At 38.2% G+C, this 20,039-nt stretch overlaps 1 protein-coding gene and 1 long non-coding RNA gene across 2 annotated transcripts in view; one reads left to right on the forward strand and one right to left on the reverse strand.

Annotated features, from left to right (window-relative positions):
- LOC137967759 (uncharacterized) overlaps positions 1 to 20,039 on the forward strand; it is a 416,483-nt gene that overhangs the window by 187,120 nt on the left and 209,324 nt on the right. The window lies entirely within an intron of this gene.
- LOC137967421 (uncharacterized) overlaps positions 938 to 20,039 on the reverse strand; it is a 24,597-nt gene continuing 5,495 nt past the window's right edge. The window contains exons 2-11 of the mRNA XM_068813947.1: positions 18,017 to 19,278; positions 17,262 to 17,390; positions 12,864 to 13,286; positions 9,725 to 9,819; positions 8,191 to 8,238; positions 7,447 to 7,545; positions 6,974 to 7,072; positions 4,186 to 4,284; positions 1,489 to 1,578; positions 938 to 1,027 (exon numbers count right to left, since the gene is read on the reverse strand). Of these exons, the coding sequence (XP_068670048.1) occupies positions 938 to 1,027; positions 1,489 to 1,578; positions 4,186 to 4,284; positions 6,974 to 7,072; positions 7,447 to 7,545; positions 8,191 to 8,238; positions 9,725 to 9,819; positions 12,864 to 13,286; positions 17,262 to 17,390; positions 18,017 to 19,278 (2,434 nt within the window). The remainder of the gene's footprint in view (positions 1,028 to 1,488; positions 1,579 to 4,185; positions 4,285 to 6,973; positions 7,073 to 7,446; positions 7,546 to 8,190; positions 8,239 to 9,724; positions 9,820 to 12,863; positions 13,287 to 17,261; positions 17,391 to 18,016; positions 19,279 to 20,039) is intronic.

Here is a 20,039-nt window from a genome sequence, read left to right on the forward strand (position 1 = left end):
GGAGGGCTCAGTCCACCCACACGCTACAACAGTGTCTAGAGTGCTGTTCACTGAGCACAACAAATCAGCAGTTTTCAGAGTCATCTACACTACAACTAATCAGCGGTTATTCACCAAAAGAGGCCCTCGCTATCAAAAAAGAATAAAAATTTTATGAGTTTCTTTAGGGAATTTTAGAGAGTTCTAGCAGATAACACTCTTATTTGGGTATATTTTTTCATTATTCTTTTAATTGAATAGTTAACATTATTTTAAACAGTTTTTTAATTAAATAATGAAACAATTTTTTCTACAAATATACACAAATCGTCCGTGCTCTTCCAGAACGATTCAGAGTCAGTTCCCATTCAAGTACGACATATGTGTGTTCATTATTCATTATTCCAAGCAAATCCAATAATATCAACTAATTCAGTCGATTTTGCGACGACGTTTTAGTGACATTTTCTCCCTGAAAATATCAATTTCGTCGAAAAACTTCGATGCAGCATGTTTGCAAAGATCTTTGACGAAAAGGGTAAATAATGGAAACCGGTAACTGAATTGTGCATTGCATGATAAGCGTGTGCACGTGACAAGCTTAATGTAAACAAACAGCTCGAGCAGAAGAAACAGCCTTCAAGTTATTCTTATCGTGCTTGTTTTTTTTCTTTTTTGGACAAATTTGATGAATGTTAAGTGCTCTTCCTAAGGACCCAGGATATTAACATGCGAATCAATCAACCATAAACAAATAATTTGAGACGACAATATCGTAATTTACATATCGTCGTCTCTAAATCTCTCTTCAGTCAGAAGAGTCCCCTAGATCACGATAAATGTCATTTGTGAGCGTATATGATCCCTAACTGATCTTTTGAAGCACCTGTAGCTTTGGCATCACCAGTTCTTTCTCTTCTTCCCCGGACACACCTGAACTCTTCTACTTGTGCTTTAATCATGCAATCATGTCACTATCGCAAGACAACAAAGGAAGCATTCCTGTTTCTTGCACAGCCCATGACGTGACACTGCACTGGTCATTTACCTCAAAGGAATAAAGTGCCATCAAAAATTATCCTGAAAAAGATCACTTTCTAGAATTTCGAACGCACCTGATGAAAAACAGAAAAAATTCGCGCGAAACAGGAGACGGATTGGACAGGGAACTCGGTCCAGTCCGCACACTCTTCAAGTCCAAAATGGCGGGCCAGCTAGATTGATGTAGTAACAAGTGCATCATCTCAATGGAAGGCTTTGTTTGGGTTATTTTCTTTATAAAAGCAAAACAAGCTTTTTGTTATCCAACTCTCCTAACCGTGGATGGATGGTTTCATTTTTTCAGCTCTAAAGGACTCGGAAAATCACAGTTCACCTCGATACTGCTCACTGAAGCTCGTATATGTCTGTGTAATCTACGTATGTATGGTCATGCTCCTTTGCTGATGGGTATTTAAAACAACTATTCAGGCTATTACAATGTCAGACGAAGATTACATGTTAACGAACCTTCTGATAAGCTAAATTTATGGGCCTGACAAAATATGGAGAATTTCCATGCTTGGAGTAATGCTTGGAAATATGACGTGAAACTGACGACTATAAATCAAAGAGAAATTTAAGCATCTTGTAAAAAGATTGTTATATATACATCAGAACGTCATCATTTGTGTTCTTTGGTGGTTCCTAGGTTTTCAAAGAATAAAATCACCTTTGATTTGCTAAATTATGTGTTTGTTGCACTAATCAGAGGCCCGTTTTAGATCAATTTTAAGGTAAGAATCGGTGTTATTTGTAAACAACGAAACTGATTTGGCTTTGACAATTCATCTTCACTTACCAAATACAGAATAAGGGCTTCTTGTCAACAATTTGGTTTGTTTATGGCCTGAATTAGGCTCAAAATTCCATTTTGCATCGCCTTAGGGGGGCATGAAGTGTTTTTTCCCAAAAGTCAACAAACCATAATAAGCCAAATTTTTCTCAACTGATTTTGATAACTGCGTGACTAAAGTAAACAATGGTATAGGTTTGGAAGTTATGCAAGAAGGCAGGTGAATATAGTGAAATAATTTTGAAAAATAGCTATTTTGGGTTATAATTTTAACATCAATTTGGGCCAAACTCTAGCCCCAGGCTCCTCTCTGTGCAATACCTTGAGGACAAAGTTACATGCATGAACTGAAAGCTCTATTATAGTAGAGTTCATTGTCAAATTTATTTGGCAGCACAATTTACCAGTGGGGTCTTATCACACTTTCAAAATGCGCCCTGGAAGGCTGGATTTTTGGTGCTCAAAGGGCAAAAAATGAGACCCCCCCCCCCCCCCCCCCGTAACTCCAAAACTTAAACTCAGAGAAGTGAGCCAAAGTGGCTTTTGAAATATCTCATTATACCCAACTTCTGTGCCAAGTTTCAGCCAAATCGGTTGACCACAACTTTTGGCCCCTGGAACCCTTTCTCAGACAATGACACTTAAGGTAATTCCCTTGAAAATGACGTACTATTCAGATTTTTAGGGAGCGTAAGCACGTGCGTTTTTCAGACGTGGACGGCAACCGGAAGTGAGCTGTTTTCCCTTTTAACTTGCCTTCACACAACCACATTTACATCGCTAAGCATCTTTTCACTATTAGAGACCGTAAGTTTAAATATCTAGTTGAGACCGCTATCCTGGAGTGCAAAATTTTCACTTCCGGTTGCCGTCCGCGAATCACAAACACGCGGGCTTAAGCTCCCTTTTGTCAAACTTGGCACAATTGATATGCATGCAAACGACATTGAAAAAATGCAATAAAATGATGGGGTCACTGTGCTTGTTTTCACGCTGCATGTGTTTTTTACCGAATTAGGAGAGAAGCGTTCGAAACTTAAAACCGGAAAAACCGAAAAAATTGTTCTTATATAGCAAAAGCAACTGAATGTTACTGAAAACGTGAGCCTCCTTGTTTGTCCGGGCTAAAATCTTTCAGTAAAGCGATTACAAATTGCTCGATCTTGCAAAGAGATTGTAAGAAAATTTGACCGCTACATCATCACCTCACACTCGTGTCTGGCACCAAAGGAAGTTTCACTTCATTTTGTATAAATACTACAACTTCGACTATCCCACTTTTTTTCTCCTTAAAATATGTTTTCCATGTACCTATTACGAGTACATAACACCATTAACCCTTTCACCGCCAAAATGCAAATTAACATTTACAGATTTTACTCTGTCTAACGCCAGACGATTTTACTCGTCAATGCGGAAGCCCCCGACGGTGAAAGGGTTAAAAAGGAGGGGTCACCGTGCTCGTTCAGGAGAAAATAGCCATTCCTTGACAGATTTAGCTTGGCGTCAATGTAAATCCCCCATTTTATCGATGTGCGCGAGCTAATGCGCACGCCAATGACGCAATAAGTTATGCGCAGTAGGGTTGCGCAATGAAAAACCTGGGAATCACCTTAAGACGATAACGCATGTTATTATATGGCTCTGTCTCACGAGGACTGGGAACTACAAAATTCACGAATTTGATTGGCTAAGATCGATATTGACCGCGGTCTAGATTTTCCCATCTAGACCGGCATCTAGACCGGTAATGTTTTGCAGTGAAAAGATGCAAACTAAAATGCAAAAATATTGAGTATTTTCTTCTACCAATATTTATTTATGGAAGTGCCAAACAGCATGATGACAAAAGAGAGGATGACGAGCAAACTTTGACAGAATTAAGTTCAGTTCATCGCCACTCATCGCCGTTCGCAAGCAAAATGTCAGTAAGTACAAACCAGTTACATTAAACAAATTAAATTGTTCTTGTTTGCCATAAAATAAACATCTTATTAACCGAGCATATTCAGTCTGTATGGGAGAATCTTGACCTCGGTCTTGTGTACAGACCTCACTGCGTTCGGCCTGTACTCACGACCTCGGTCAAGATTCTCCCATACAGACCTCCTGCTCGGTTAATAAGAGCTAAATAATAAAAATGCCTCAGGGGAATACAAAGGGCATTTATAGAATTTAGCTCATTGAATTCTTGTTACATATTGAAGCGTACTTGGCATTCCTTGCCCCAATCCACCCCCCTCCCCCTCCTAAAAAAAGAAAGCAACCGCAACAACAAGGATAAAGACATTACATTACCGTGCAAAATTTATGTTATTGCTTTGTTGTACAAACTAATTCAAGAAAACGGATAAATTATATTAATAACTTACTGGCTGCTGAAAACTTGGTTTTGCATCATGGTCCAGAAGCAGCTGAATTATCGACCGATGATTCCAGCGTTCAGCTTTCTGCAGAGGAGTGAACTGAAGCTAAAGAAGAGGAAGAGTAGTTAGTCCGCCACTTGAATCCTTTTACACCTTTTTTAGTTTCTTTTAATTTTTCATGAATTTCCTTTCTTTTGACAACTGCAGCGGCAGGGTTCACGCGATACTATACATAAACTCATTTTTGATTGGCTCAGAAGCCCAGGCAAAAAATGTTAGGTAACCGACAAAACATTCCCCCAATTACTATTGCACACTTTTTAGAGTTTACCAACAATAAAAAATATTTAATTCTGCATTTGTATGAAGTCTGACACTGAAATAAGGCAGATCTCGATGGATGTCTCTTTGCCAACGGCCTCGTCGCATAAGCTCCTCCTCGAACGGCATAATTTCCATGCCAATTTATGCCAAGCCTCATCCAAAACGAGATGCTTCCGTGAAGCATACACTGGGTTGCCTGTGGTACGTGCTACAGAAAATCAGAAGGCACTGAATTGTGTGCTATTGAAATACAGCATTCCAGTCTCTGAAGAATAACAAATAAAAGAGAAGCGAGAAACATTGGCTTCTGGGCTGAAATGTTGATAATTTTCAAGTTCCCTCACAACTTCTTTGCACCACAAGTGTGCCCTCTGAGCATCTGACAGCTTTGTAATACTAAACTTCACTGAAGTCAAGCCCTGTTTCGCGGGGTTAGTGTTCGGATGGGAGACCAAAACAATAAACCCCTCACAAAAAACAGAAGCATCTGACCGAAAATACTAATAACGCTAACAAATGCGAACTCAGCAAGGTGCAGATTTTGTTAGCTTGCTTTATGCAAAACAAATATTGATGAAAAAGCAAATAACTATTGATACACAGTTTTTAGAAAGAGCAGAAGGAAGTTTCCGGGACGGTCGATCGAGAATGAAATATTTACGACATGAAAACAACATTAATTTTGAACCGTGAATATCGAATATAGAAAGTTACGAGCAGGGACAAACATTTTGGGAGATTTTTGCTACGTTCAAGTAAATTGCAAAATCGAAAGTGACATGGCCGGAATTCAGCGGCCGCCGTGATTAAGTTACCGCGGCATGTTTACTCGCCAAACGGTGAAGCATCTGTGTCAAATGATGGCAAGATACCGGATTTTTGTAAGTTTCTTTTTCTGTCAAGTGTTATAAAGTTTGACAATGAAATGAGCGAAGTCAAAACAAAGATCACAATCGCCAAACTCTTGTTTATGCAAAGTCAAAATTTACTCTCCAAGACGCGTACGACGTTATTATCACCAGGTAATTCCATCATTTTGGCAATAGCAGCTACTTTATTATTCATCTGCGTCACAAGTTTTCACTGATTTTGGGGCTCATTTTGTTGAAACTCAAGCACGCTTCCAACAGGCCTGTGAACCCTTCCTGCTTACAGAGCAATACTAAAAAACTTCTGCCATATCACATTTCAACCTTAAGCTCGAAAATTCAATACACAACATGATATTATAACTCACAAAGGCAGTAAATACCACAGAATCCTTTTTCAGCGAAAATTTTATTGAAACAAACAACATATTTGCTCTTAGAGGCGAAAACCTCTTCCTATTTCATTGCGTGCGTGAAGACAAGAAACTCAATTGTGTCAAATTACCATGTACTTCAGGTAAATACAGCTCACTTTGATTTCGTCTCGACGGGCGATAGATTGTTGTCGAAGTCCAGTACTCGTCGCTTTTGAGATTCATGCCTAGTTTATCCAACTGACTTTCCATTATTGAGCTCCATAAGGGTATATTTTGTTTAAGGATCCACTAAAACGCCATTCGCGTTGCATGACTTTCGACGCCATTGCAGGCTAAGTTAATGATTCTACTGTGTCCACCAGAGAAATCTACGCAGTTCCACTACCCTCTCGATCCTAAGAAAATACGCGCAGAAGGCTCTATACACAAAGAGACCACTTACCAGGGAAGTGACAGGCAAGACTTTTACCGACACGGAAAAAAAAAAAAACAAAAAAAAAAAGAAAAAAAAGAAAACAAACAAACTAAACGCAGACCTCGACTGGGTTTGCCCATAGGCAACCCAGTAAAAATAAAAAAAATAAAACAAACTAAACGCAGACCTCCACTGGGTTTGCCCATAGGCAACCCAGTAATTAGACTCACTACATGTAACTATGCTCATATCTGTAAGTTTACTCCGGGTAATGGTCCTCAATATCCAGCCACTAAAAGCATAAAACCTTTTATACTTTAAATTATACTTAAAATGATGTTCTTATGAGCCATTGTGGCACCAAGCGAACACTGACAGTTTTTTTTTCCTGGGAAAACCCTAAGCATGGGAGCAAAGACCTCTTGTGTTAGTTGATAGCTCTGCTTTGATAAGCCAATCAAATGTTGAGATTTGCAGTACAGAAGGCTCGTTTCAAAGACCCAAAATGCAAGTAGTCTGCATAAACATTAATCACTGATACTATTTTTCCATCATTTGTCCAGCTATCAATACCCAAACAAGCTGCTGTACAAAATTTTAATCCGAGTAAGTGTTGTCATAACATTAATAGTTATGTATGATAATTTTATCTTCACCTCAAACAAGCAAGAAAGAAGCAAGAAATGTTTGAGCCATGAAACTTCATCCAACATTGGTGTTAGTTTTTTTTTGCAATAAAACAGAAGCAAATGTGAGCAATAGATTAAGAGGAACATCAACTGGGAGTGACTTCTTCTCTTCCCACTTACCCTGTCTAAAGCATTGACATCTGCATTATGATCCAGCAACAGCTTGACAGCAGATTCATGTCCATACCAACAGGCAAGATGCAGCGGTGTTAACAAAAACTAGGGAAAGAATAAATGTAAAACCAAGATATAAATTCTGGTGCCCAGCACTGGCTGAAGGGGGTGTTAAGCAACAAAACAATTTAGGCTTCACCTTTGCCACACCAAATTCACATGTGTCAGGATCTCACTCGCACACAGGTGTGAAAATTAAAAGATACGTCAGGGCCATGGATTGTCAGTTTTAAAACTACGAGGTGTTACCTTTCTGGCCGTCTTTTAAAGTATAAATGTAGGTACATGTATTTTTTAATCTGCGCACTCAGGGTTAAGAAAACGTGGGCTAGAGAGTACATTATTTTGTTCAGTGGTCATGCAGAAATTTAACTGAAAAATATATAGACCTATATAACAATACAAATGTCTTGAAGAACCTGATCTCTTTCATCAACATTTGCACCACTCTTCAAGTGCCTGTTGACCTCCTCATATTGTCCATTGATTGACGCCCTGTGAAGTGCACTTCGAGATATCTAGTGACAAAAAATTAAAAACTTAACACACAGTTACATTGTACAGTCTGTATCTCTCCAAGGTCCCCAAAAAGAGGATGGTCATGGAACCTTCATTTGGAGTTCGTAAAAGAGATGTGCCACAAATATGGGGACCAAAAATCACTGAAGCAAACAAAGTTTCAAAATCTTTAATACGATTAAGTACTGCATAACTGCTGTAGTATGTACATGCACATCTAAATTAATTTCTCATTATGACTATGTGGTAAAAGTCGACAGGAACCAGTACAGAATTTCAAACTCCCAGGCAGTGCAAATGTAAAATAAAGAAGCACTTCATAACGATCAATAGAAAAAGCTTGGAATACTTAACAAACAACAGAGTTGGGAAAAGGAGATCATGAAAGAAAAATGTAATCATTCAGTGTGTCCACAGTCTTCCCTGTAACAGGACTAAAACAATTAAAATGTTACTTTTAAGCTGTTGTGGAAGTCTGCAATGAGGGGACTGATCTCCACACACTAATCTTTCAAGTTTCAGTTTGGCTGGGAATTTAACCTCTGTCAAAGGTAAGGTGGTTACAGTATATTCCGAGGAAAAATCCTCTTTGCTTAAAGACCAATGTTGCTAAAAACAGTATTTTTTTTTCATTGTGAACTTACTTTGGCCTTTTCCATTCTCATAGCCCAGCTTGTGTCCTGTTCCTTGACCTGATAACAAACGAAAATACAGATTTCCTGAGACAAGGAATGCCATCCATCTCTTCAAACAGATATTAAATGCTTTTCTATGATCCTGTCAGGGTTAAATGTAACTTTACAAAAGTGGGGGAGAGAAGGTCAACTTGATCTCCTGGCTAATCAAACTTCTGAGTTACACATTATAAATTATTTTGGTTCACATGAGAAAAATCGATGCCCATCATGCAAGTGGCCACTGGCTGTTACTGGTAGAACCTGACACCAACACTTAATACTACCATCCATTCCCCTATTCAAGACACAACCTCAAATTTTAGAGAATAGCAATAATAAAATTGTGAAATCATTCTTTTAAAAAATGTTTCCACAAGATAAGTAGCCTTCAAGGTAATTTTGAAGAGCTCCCCAAAAAACTGTTGGCCATTTACTGACTGTTGGCCAACAGCCAGTTAGGGGAGCTCTTCTTCAAAATTACCGAATCTCAAATCCTCAGACAGAGCAATATATATTTCATGTAAAACAAAAAAGTACTTCATAAAGATCAGAAGAAACAGCTTGGAGTACTTTACAAAAAACAGAGTTGAGAAAAGGAGAATATGAAGTACATGTAATCATTCAGTGTGTCCACAGTCCTTCCTTCTTCCAGTACCTGGTGAGGCTTGAAACAATTACATGAACATGTATTTAAAATGTTACTTTAAAGCTGTTGTGGGAGTCTACAATTAAGGGACTGATCTCCACACCTTAATCAATTATTCTCTTACGTTTCAGTTTGGCTTGGGATCATGCAATGACCCCTGTCAAACGTAACTAATAACTTGGTGATTATATTCCTGGCTGGTAAAAATCCACTTTGTTTACAGACCAATCATACTGAACACCAACTGAAAGTATTTGTTTCATCAAGTAAACTTACTTTGGCCTTTTCCATTCTCACAGCCCAGCTTGTGTCCCATCTCTTGACCTAATTCCCTAATTCCCAACTTTGGAGCAAAGCCATTAATCTCTTAGATTTTTCAGAAAGTCAATTGCATGTGATGTCAACTCATTCTGTCAAAATGTCCGTACAAGCTAAGTTCATACATTGTACTTTCATTTTCTTTTTCTCCTGAAAAGTCTAAAAATTCAATTGGGTTTCCACAATCAAGGGCTGTTTCACAATAATTATTGTCCTTTTCAGAAATTATGGACATCTATCTTTATGAGGGATAATCTGGATACATGTACACTTTCCTAGCAGTCGATGATTAACATGGCAAACCTCAAAATGCAAACTGCAAGACTATATGAGTTTGTTACACTACTTATACCACTAGGAATAAGCCAAAGGCAAATGTCTAATTTTTTGTTTAGTTTGTTGCTATTTTTTTAATTTTCAATCTTTTGTAGTTCTAACAACAAGCTTACATTTGTTGTGATGCACGTGCCCATGTTTTATAGAAATCCATTTGGGTTTTTTACTACTTCCCATTTTAAAAGAAAGCAAGAAACTTACCTTCTTGTAATCTGTAGTTGTGTTCATACCACTTGTGCTGGCTCCTTGATCAAATACACCTTGTTGAGAGGACCAGCAAGTGCTGTTTAATCCTCCTGAAAAGAAGACAATCCAGCACTTGGATTACAGAGTTGTTGGTTAACCTAATTCAGTTGTTATTTCTTCAGAATTTTCATTAGGTATGTTGTTTTCAAAGTAACTGCTCCACAAGGCCCTCACTGCCTCAAAAAAGAGTGCAGCTTGAATGAGTACAGTTTTATGAAGACATTACCCGGTAAATCCAGAGCCTGAAGAACACAAAGAGTATTGGGCGAACTGGTATGGCATAAGGAAATTACCCCACCGACAAGTAAAATCTATGTGGCCCTCCTGCAGCAGGTTCCCCATTAATTCACGACAGAAATGTTTATTAGAAGTGCAGGTTGTAGATAAAAAATTGAACTGATTCTCACACTTAGTGGACAATTTAAGCAATTTTCACTTCATAGACTCCTGAAAAATTCAGGTGGCTTCAACATGATTTGAACCAATGGCCTTTACGATGCCGGTGCAATGGTCTACCAACCAGTACAGAGCTATGAAGCCACTCAGTTGGCAACCGGTCAGTAATTATCTGTTGGGCTCATGTTTTCCTGTGAAAAGACTAATGAATGAAAGAAATGTATAATAGTTATACATTTCTTTCAATCATCATTATACTAAGTGCAGGTTATAGACGAAAGATAGAAGTGATCCTTGCACTTAAAGTTGTACTATGATAAAAAAATTATTTCCTTTTTTCTTCAGATTTTTTTAAAGTGTGTTTACGTAACTGCTGAATGGCAAAATTTTGAGCTTTGATTTTTATCCAAAGGCTGTTTATACTTTGAATGTAACTTTTGCATTTCAAGTTTTGTCATTACTCACGTTCAAAACTGACCAATTGGACCTCAGAGGGTTGGATCTAGGGAAAAGTGATGTCATTTACTCACAAACTTAAAATTTCAGCGTGTAAACGCAGCTTATTGTACATGCAAAACACTAGTTTAAAAGTCTGAAAGTCCAAAATTCCCGTGCTGCATATTAATTCAACCACATATAGTACACACGCATTGCACTCTTAAAACTAGAAAGTCTTTGATGTCATTTTCTCCGCGATCAAGCTCTCTCAAGATTTCAAAGTTGGTAATAGCGGACCATTAAATAGGAAAATTCCTGTTAAAATAAGGAGTTGTCTTTTTGAAATCAAGGCTTGGGTCACTTAGTGTTTACTTCACATAGTTTTGAAATCCGAAGAAAAAGAAGAATTCATTTTTTGGTCAAGTACCTGCACTGAAGGTGGTTCAAACCAGTTTCAACACTTTCAATAGACCTTGTTATTAGAAGGATTGGCACTACAACACTTTATCACATAGCAGCAATGTTATGGTACCATGTCAAACATCAATTATTGCTGAAGATGCAGTCATTTTTGTGACGTAAAAAAGTTACCATGGCAACAGGAAAGCCTTGCAAAAGCAGCCCATATTTTGGCTTTATTTGCTCATATCTGAAAAACGAACTCGGTGATCCCTATTTTTTTATTGCACAAAAGTGATCAGCAGGCCAAGATGAAACTTTCTGGAAAGTTTGAAAAAATTCTGTGCATCAGATTCAGAGCTACCTTAAATTTTCAATCATACCAAACCAACAACAAAATTAATCCATTGCCTCAATTGCAGAAATATAGAGACATAGAAAGAAGATAAGAAAAAAGCCTTCAATGGCCAAACAAAATATAAAATTGAAATCAAGTTTAAAAAATTTAGATATCGTCATCACGGGGACTCTGCAGTGGTCTCCCATCTGAACATGATTAACTGTAGTAGACACTTAGGGTGTGTTTCTTTGGGAGAATCCAAGATTGGATTTATGATCTCAGATCACACGGATGCTTCGTTCCCAAAGAAACGGAGAATCTGAAAACAGATTTTTCGGGCGTGAGGGCCCACTTTCAGCCAGTTTGCATGAATTTGATTTGTATCACAACTTTCTACAAATTTTGGGTACACCAAAGGAGACAATAGCACTGAATACTCACCTTGATTGCTCGCCATGATTCACACAAATGGTCGGAATGTGTATTTTCACAGGACTACCACTGGTCGCTGGTTTTTTCAGATCCGTCTCCCAAAGAAACACACGGATCACTAATCCTGAAGTCCAGATTCAGATAATTATGATCTCTCAAATCCACTCGGAGTGTGGATACTTCGGATCAATAATCAATTTTTGGATTTTAGTAAAAAAAAATGCAAAATCCACTTTTCGATACAAGAATCAGGATTTTGATTTTCCCAAAGAAACGCAACCTTAGACTAATATCAAATTTAATGGTATGTGATAGGTCAAGTCAGTGACATTCCACAAGAAAAAATAAATCCATTCATCCTAGTACAGGAATCAAAAACGTGAAAAGAATATTAGAAAAAAAGCCTTAAACAACCAAACACAGCAAATAAATCAAAATTTTTAATACAAATAGTCGTCGTCGTCGTCGTCGTAGTAGTAGTAGTTTATTAGCACAACCTTATTTTCACACAATAACATTTACGGACCAGGGAATCGAACCCGGGCCACATTTGTGGAAGGCGTTAGTGCTCTCACCACACACCACTATGCCATCCCTGCACCATCCCTTCTCCTTAGCTGATTGTTGAGGCCCCATTAGGGGAGGGGGGGGGGGATCTAAGTTTCCTGTATCCCGTTTGTATCTCTATAATGCCAGTTTGGTTTCCAAAAAATATCCCATATCCCTAATAGGGCCTCGTTGTTTCAATTGTGGCAAATTTTATTATTTTAGTAGCATTAATAATAAGAGTTAACCTCTTTCTGTTTTTTCCAACAAATAACTTCTAGTTAAATTTAATTACAGATTAATTTTATCTTTGTGGTAATCTCTCCCCATTTTCCAAATTTTACCCGTAGTTGTAATTCACTGTAACTGGACAATTTGTGTTAACTGTTTGTGCATCTCACGGATACACCCCTATAGGCATCTTGTTTAAGCAAAAAGAATGATGGCTGGTACAATGACAGTAAATTCTAACAGTAAAGGGCCAAGGTTCAACTCTTACTTCCCAAGTGTAACCAAAAAATTCTCATTTACTTATGTATTTACCTAAACATCCACCTGGCATTTCCAGAAGAACATGTTTGCAGGTCAAGTAGTTTTCCTCTTCTATGGTTGTCTTCAGGCTAATTGTCTCCAGGCCGAGTTGCTGCTTCATTTCAATGGTCACAAGGTACCGCTCAGTCACATTATTGAGGTGACCAGAGAGATAGTCATTCCACAGAAGCTCAAGACTTTTTAAGGTTGGGCAATCCACAATGATTTCCAGAGAGCCCACGTTGACAGCCTTTAAGTTTAGCTGGTAGGCATTTTTTATAAATTCAGTCAAGGCTATGACTCCTTGAAGATCATCTGTGGAGTGGTTATGGAATTTCACAAAGTTTTGGACTTGAAGTGCTAACATCTCATAGACTACTTCCTGTTGTTCTTTTTGTAGACCTGGTGCACTTATAAGGAGCTTGATAAGAGTGTCTAAAAATAAATAAGATTTTCTCAATTTATGGTACATGTATAGTGCTTAAGTGTTCCCACCGGGACTTCTTCAATCACCACATTGATTGAATATAATAAGCATGGTAATTTCAACAACCCAATCAATCTTTGAGTACATACACCATGGTAATATTGACCTCGGCAGATGCAACCCTGCTTCACACGCAGTCCAAAGACAGTGATGCAAAAATAAGATGTTCATCAAACACGGTACCACAAAATGTACATGTACACGTCACTTCTCTTATTGCTTCTCCTTATTACAATATTTGGAAAAGGGAATACCAATACCTCTTAAATTCTATGACAACAACAATAACAAAATAACAATAGCGTGAACCTTTTGGAAGCACTCAATTATTTACTAAAATGTTTAGGCCCCTGAACAAAAAGAAACCTACTCAAATTCAACTACAAAACATGTACTGTCTTATAAGTACAGACATTCAGGAATGATACATAATTAATGAGAGTAGTTGTAGATTGCAGAGTGTGTTCGACATGGCAGCAGAATTTTTCAAGAGTGAATGACCCTGCAAGTCACATGAATATGTTTTGTACAACAAACAGAGGTTTCAAATACGACATTGAGCATCAAGATGCCAATCTTTGGGTTGGATTTTACAACAGGAGTTGACCACATTTTCCCCAGACTTTGCTAAATATAAAAGCAACTGTACAACACGTTCTTGAAACAATTTACCAGTGTCTCCTTTTGAAAAGGACATTATTTTGAGAAGTCAAAAACTAAAAATTCCTTCAAACATTCATGCAAAATGTACGGGTGAGGAATTTGAGGGCTCAGAAAAATCTACAGATTGGGGAGGAGAATTAACCTATGATCAAGTGTCGTCTGTTTATTTACTTATTAATTTGATAAAAAGAGTGTGTAAAAAGAACATGCACCTAGTACATTCATTTCATTGACGATGCCTCTCTACCTGCCTGTAGTGCTGAATCAGGACTTAATACCCTGACTGGTCAAAATTAAAAGCAAGAGACTTGAAACTGGTTCAGACTGGAAAAAGAATCCCCTGTTTAAATTATTGGGAAATTGCCCAAAACAAAGCAAATCCTGCAGATAAAGCCACAGAGAGCCAGGTTTCATGCTATAACTTTGCCTCTTCATGATACATGTACATCTTTCTATGATTACTTATTTCCAGATCGTTAACCATTTCATTCCTAGGGGGTTGCCATCTTGTGTTAGACATAGTAAATTCTATAAGTGGCTGTTTTAGGAGGGAAAAGGGTTAGAGGAAAACAGTTTTTAATGGATGACTACATGAACATGTGGATGTTTCTAAAACTTTCCATGAGTATAACAATGTTTCAAGTTTGACAGAGTAAAAGTGATAAGTTGCCATTTTAGGAGGGAAAGTGGTTAAGGAACTAGCACATAGATCAAATCTGATCAGCTAAAATTTAGAGCATAATAACAGAGAATTTTACCACCACAGAATCAATTGTCAGTACTTTCAATAATCTTTGAACCATGTGACTAAGAAATACTGTTACCACCCAGCAAAGCCCCTTTCTCCTAGGGAAACCAGGAAGCTTTAAGGTTACCGTATACCTTCAGGGGTGTTTCGCGTCCGAGCCATGCAACGCGTCAGGTTTAAACTGTAGATACCTAAACCCTATATCAAATTAAAGCTTATAGAGCTGGCTATCAAACTATATCAAGAATTTAGAAATTAAATGAATTGTCGAAGTTTTCACGACCTCTAAATGCAAGCGTCTGAATCACCTTTTCAAAGCTACAAGTCAAAGCAAATTTTGCTTTTCGCTATTTTATAATGTTCCTCCATTTCCCAACCCAAAGCACTAAAAAAACGTGTCTGCATTTTGCCATACTCAGTTACAGTGAAAAGTTATAGAACGTTTTCGAAATACTGTAGTATTAAAAAAATGTGAAGTGTTCCTACAAAAATCGCTCTCAGATCGGAGAGAAAAAATATTTTGAAATAAACAATTCGCAGACACTTTTTTGTTGATTCACGTATATGTTAACCTAGCCACTGTTAACTTAGCTCTTTAAAGTGTCTGCTTCAAGTGAAAAAATTGATTCGAGAAAACAGCGCTAAAACTGTCAATCAGACGGGTAATTTTTACTTCCATCCAAAACGTAAAACCACCATTTCTCCGCCAATATTTACTCTTTTTGAATAATTTCTTTTTTACATTTAGAGATCCCATTTTGATCATTACTTTAACCGAAAAATCCAAATTTGAAGAAAATTGCAGATCTGAAGGTATATGGTAACCTTAAATAGAGGGTACAATCAGGGCGGGGTTCGTACACTTTTTGTGACCTAAAATTCCATGACTTTCCAGGACCATAAAAGAAAAAAATCCATGACCTAGGAAGGGAGCAACGTTGCATGGCCACCCTAATAACAGCTGCGACCGAGACTACTTGAATACATGTACACGTGAACTCCAGAATATGAAATGAGATGGGTTCCATTTGCGTTTGCCAAAACTTGAGGCAAGAATTTTATTTTGTTTGCACATAGGGCTAATTTTCCAGGAATTTACATGACTTGTCTTCATTTTCCAGGATTTCCAGGCCTGGATTTTACAAGATTAGAAATCCATGACTTTTCCAGAATTTCCATGACCCGTATGAACCCTGTCAAGGATATTCTTTACCATCCAGATTTTAGAATTTTTTTCACTATAGATCTGATATGATTTAATACCACTTTTTTGTAATCACAGATTCTGAATTGATCAAGACAATGTAATAAATCTTATAGACTTGCTCCAAGTCCCCCTCTTGAAACTCTTCGATTGAGAATTTAAAGCGAGCAAAGCAAGCTTGAAGTGAGGTTGTGCAGCAACCCAAGGGGCGACAAAGTTGCCAGAGAGCAACTTGTTTTGCCTGCAGGGATTCAAGTCATAATTATATGTATGAAAAATTAATGATTGACATATTCTACTTCATGGGTCATGGATTTTGCTAGACTTTCACAGTATAAAAATAAACACAATTATTAAAATTGCATTGGAAAGTTGTGTATTCCGTACATGTAGATCTTAAAAAAGTAAGGCACTAATTTTCTATAAAGAGTAACGAAAGGGCGACCTGGAGCAAGTCTATAACTTAAGTTCAAGTCTCTTTCATCATGTACAGTCAAGTAGCAAGAAATCAAAAATAAAAAGAGCGACTTCAAAGGTCAAACTTTTCCTGATCCTGTAGGCGCAGGAGGAGGCAGTGTAGCCCAGTGGTTAGGGCACTTGCCTTGAGATCCGGAGATCCCGGGTTCAAGATCCACTCTGACCACTTGTCGAATTTGATCCTGGTAGTCCCTGGTTCATCTTCCCAGCTGCACTTGTAAATAGCCAACTGGTTTGCCTCCAGCCAGTTGGGATTCTTACCGGTAACAGTTGTAGTTGTTGTGTTCTGTTGTTTCATTGATTGTGTTTCATTGGCCCTGAAAAGCCCCTATGGGGAGCGGTCAATTAAGTATGTACTGTATTATTGTATTATTATTGTATTGCGCAGAGAGAAAGACATCTTTACCACCACAATAACCTTCTATGACTTTCTGCTGGTCATCATGGACATCTTTGTAGTTTGCTTTCCACAAACAGTAAGTGATTGCATGGACCTTGATTAAACACATAAGGAAAGCAACAAACAGAACAAGATGATCTAATTGTTGGTTTCATCTGGCCCTCTTGAAAGATCAGCACAAAATGCAGCTTGTTTGATTGACATACGCTTGACATCGCTTTTCTCTGATTGGATAACTAGATGTGCTGCAAGTGATAAAAGTCGGTAGTGCGACTGCCAAACCAGAAACTAAAAGCAAACAACTTTAGAAAGTCTATAAATCCTACAGATAGCAGTCATATTGAGGAAGCAAGACCTGTCCTTTTAAATTCTGTACATTAATCCCTGAATCACAACTAGTATTCTGAAAACTTAATTTCCCCTACATGTACCTCCAAATTCATTAATTTTCTGCTTATGCACATGAGGATGGTCATGAAGTGAACCTGATGTGATGGCAGGTAACTGTTCCTCTCCAGGTCTTTGTAAATGTACTTTGGCAATACCACTTGAATCCGTTCCTGTAAATACCAAAAAAACTATTTTAAATTTAAAGTTCTAGATAGTAAAAGCTAGGTTTAAAATGGCACCAAAATAAAACTTTTTGTTTTTGTTCTTGGAATACCGTAGTCAAGTTTTTGTTAAAACAAAACAAAACTATAACTGCAACAAATCCCTTCAGAATGAACATACAGTAAATGACAATAACTCAAGAAAGTGCGACAAGGTAAAATAACATCAAAGAAGAACTGCATCATTTGCCGCATAACAGATCTCTCCTGCTGAGAAATGTCAATCAATCTAAGTCGGAGGGAAGGAAAATGAGCATTAACTGTTCAAAGGCTATGAACACCTAAATTAGATACACGTACATGTACCTATATTAGGGAGGAGAGCCCCAATAATAACATCGGAAATTAAGACTCTTAACCTTTGGACAACATGGTAATCATGAATTTTGGTGACCACACCCACACGATGGGACAGAATTCCTCATGATTGTCTAAATTGGGAATGGACATTCTGTCTGAAAATGACTGTCCCTAACTTCCGGATCACAGGACTGAAAAAAAGCAAAAGGTCCTCTGCCTCTGGGAACAGAAATGTTCATTAACACAAAAATACCGGTAATTATTATATACCATACCATGAACCATTCTCCACAACTTGTCAATGAGTGCTTTACATTGTTTCTTCCAACAGTAATGCTGCTCATAATTCTCCTTAAGTAATTTGTTTTCCTCAATGCATGCTCTGTGTCTGATGCGGACACCCTCAATCGCTTCAGCCCATTTAACAGGGTCTTCTGAATAAACTATGCTGTATGCTCCAAAGAGAATGCCCTCCATTGCTCTTGCAAATCCTGAATTACTTCCCACAAGAACTGGCAAACCAGCTGATAGTGCTTCAAGAGCAACAAGACCAAATCCCTCTGATTTTGAAGGCATGATGACAAGGTCGACTTCACAAAAGACTTCCCTCATTCTTGCCCGGCTCTGTACAAATTTTCGCACCGTCAGCTGTTCATCAGTAATTCCACAGTTGAGAAGTCTTCTCCTGACCTCATCCTGCTTCCCATCAGGGGCACCCACAAACAGAAGATAACATCGTTTTCCTTTCAGGCGTTGATCGGCAAATGCCTTAACAGCAATGTCATATCCTTTCAGCTCAAAGTCCTCATCATCTCCACGCCCACACAACAACACCTTGAAATCATCATCACTCTCAACTTTGGCCTGTTGCACTAAATCCCCAAATTCCCTATTAAATAGACCTGGAACTATTTCAAAAATATCCTCATCCTTCTTACACCCCTGCAAATAGGAAGAATAAGCCTTTTTAAGTCTTGATCCCACTGGAACAACAAGGTCAGCACATTTGCAAAGATCAACCTCACTCCAGTGCTTCTGTTCACCTCTTGAAGTAGGATTATCATAACCTTTATATTTGCTGAGGTCTTCTGGAGCAGTATGCACCATGTGCACCCATTTACACTTTTGGAATTGTGGAGAACGTTTTATGACATTAACTTGCCGTCCAAGTTTCACACCATGGCCAACAACAACATCTATTGTGTGATCTTGAGGTGGGAAGCCCAACCAGTCGAGAGGTTCACTGAAGCCTGGTTGTTGCTCTGCATCAAGAACATTAATCCCAAAATTTTGGGCTGCCTCTTTGTCTTCATGTTTGCAAGCACCCTCTGGGACCAACACAGAAACTGTGACATTTGGCTCTTGGGACAGATGAATTGCAAGCTCTCTGTTTAACGTTGACAACCCACCAGCCGAAGAATTCCATTCACTCCCGAAAAGAGTAATGTCCAGTGCTTCTTTGCTCTGGGCAAAAATCTCCTCTGCTTCTACAGATACTCCTCCTTGTGTCATGATTTCAATTCCAATTGACAGACAACTGAAATGGTTTACAAAATAAACACTGAGTATTAACAGCGATTACCATTATTTTACAGCCAAATGCTCATCCCGCTGTAAATTATGGTAATTTTGGCAAAGTTTAGGAGGTCAGTGCTTAGTGCATGGTGCATAAGCAATGGACAAGTTAGGTTTGCACAAATTTGCCTAATATTACCTTTCTGGACTGCTTAAGCAAAGAATGGAATAAAAATGATTTCATCACAACTCTGTCATTATCCAAACATGGAGGTTTAGGGAAAAATAAAAGTCTGACCAACAGTTTAGACTTAATTGGTATGGATGAGCACAGAAAGTCCAACTAACACTACACAAAAAAATGTAGGTATGTCTTACACGTACCAAACCAGTAAGTGCCAGTACAGTAAAAACCTTTCTTTTTACATAATTATTTCAAAATTACATGTGCTTATCGAATATCCTGATATTCTTAGTGCACAGGTGCAAGGACTCTTACTGCAGTGCCCTGCTAGGACCATAATAACAGCTACCAGTAACTTGAAAATAACAAACACATATGACTAATTGTCTATGAATTAAAGTTCTCCATGCGGAGCAAGTGAAAGTGGCAGAGTGGTTGTTGCAAGGGGAGACTGTATGATGAGTTGTTTGTGGGGTGGACTTGTAATCCAGAGTTTCTGTCTCCAGCCTAACTCTGACCACTGGCTGAAGTATTTTTAGGTAGGCCCTGTTCAGTTTTGCAGTTGCCCTTGTAAATAGCCAACTGGTCTTTCTCCTGCC

The sequence above is a fragment of the Montipora foliosa genome, chromosome 8 (assembly GCF_036669935.1).
Source record: "Montipora foliosa isolate CH-2021 chromosome 8, ASM3666993v2, whole genome shotgun sequence".
Lineage (NCBI taxonomy): Eukaryota > Metazoa > Cnidaria > Anthozoa > Scleractinia > Acroporidae > Montipora > Montipora foliosa.